Here is a 1,570-nt window from a genome sequence, read left to right on the forward strand (position 1 = left end):
AAAAATTAACATTACCAATGAAAACTGTTTATAAACCCTGTATACATGATATTCACATTATAAAATAAAGGTTTCGTCAATAATATTAAACTTACATTGATTTAAAGTAATGTATTTCAGGAATTTCAGGATCAAATAAAATATCCGAACAGCCTTCAATGTTTGTAAGACATCTGAAGCGACCTATAAAACGCAACAACTCAGTTCAGCTAAGAAACTAACTTATTTTCAGCTAATTAGTCTAAATAAAACTTACCATTACCCCACTCAATTCTCCATAGCTTTAGTACACAGACAACAACATTTGCAGTTGTAGAAGACCAGTATTCATATAACTTCTCAGCAAGAGATCCATAAGCAACACACTTAACTTGCGTGAAACTGCAAAGAATTTAAAGAATTCTGTTATCTAATCTGAATTGCTGTAAACAGAAAACATTAAAATCTATAGCACACACTCAATATTTATTACGGAGAACCGAATGCTGGGTTGATTTCCATGATTAAACTGGTTTGCTTGCGCTTCGGGGAAATCTTGGATATCACCTACTTCAACCAAAGCTCCACATAGGCCTAGATTGTACATATGAAAAAACATAAACATAAGGAAACCATACTATAATTTTGATACTAATAAAACTTGTCTTAAATAAAGGATAGAATTACCAATACAAAACTTAGGATGGTATAGACCACGGAGGATGGTTTTGTAACTCGCACAAAAGAGAAAGTTACACTCGGTGATAGGCTGAATCTTCGTAACCACGGAGTCATGAGTGAGGTTGATATGGTATTTGCTCCTTGTTGTTCGAATCAATCCAGAAGCATGAATTAGTTTAAAATCTAAGATCTCAAACCAATCACCTTCGTCAAGATTGATTTCATACGGCAATACCACACCCCAAGGAAAAGTTGCTTCAATCATTGAACCCTATTAAAATACGTTAAACAATACATCAGAACACTATATGATAAAACAATAAACTTAATTAGTAAATAGAGTACTCACTTTTTCATCTCCAAAAACCATACATGTATTGGGTCGAATTAAACCAAAAGGTGACATCCATGTTCTGACTATCTTGACACGAATTGCAGGCTGCTTTTTGCCTGGAACCAAGGCGGTCAAACATGCGTAGGTCAACATCTAGAATCAAAGGTAAGCTGTTTTGTTTTTTGCTATTGTATGAGTTATAGAATTAGTTTCAAAGACCTAATATACTACCGATGCTACCATATATTTGATATAATTGACTTGGGACGCTAATTTCATTAATATAGAACGTGCATAACAATATAGACACACTATATATTATACCTTTATATAGTAAGAATAGATATACTCTTTCTGTATATGTATCTATGAAGTATATATCCTAAGATCTTCTCATTACTATATTTTACGTTGCGGTACTTAGGTGACAATGATTTGAAAAATTAATTCCAATGTTATTAATGATTATCTTATGCATATATAATAGGAAAGACCAATAATGATAATCTTAGGCATATAAGAATATTTATGATAACAAATAAATATGGAAAAGTGAGAATAAGGCAAAAAAATTTA

General features: G+C 31.9%; 1 protein-coding gene across 1 annotated transcript; it reads right to left on the reverse strand.

Annotated features, from left to right (window-relative positions):
- Positions 1-256: 256 nt before the first annotated feature.
- Positions 257-1,147, reverse strand: LOC106321714 (the record flags this gene model as incomplete). The annotated part of the gene is made up of 4 exons (XM_013759959.1): positions 1,010-1,147; positions 667-931; positions 480-573; positions 257-381 (listed from the first exon to the last, which is right to left on the reverse strand). Coding segments are annotated over exons 1-4 (622 nt in total), but the record flags the coding sequence as incomplete, so codon positions are not given.
- Positions 1,148-1,570: the final 423 nt, after the last annotated feature.

This window comes from Brassica oleracea, unplaced genomic scaffold (genome assembly GCF_000695525.1).
Source record: "Brassica oleracea var. oleracea cultivar TO1000 unplaced genomic scaffold, BOL UnpScaffold02674, whole genome shotgun sequence".
Lineage (NCBI taxonomy): Eukaryota > Viridiplantae > Streptophyta > Magnoliopsida > Brassicales > Brassicaceae > Brassica > Brassica oleracea.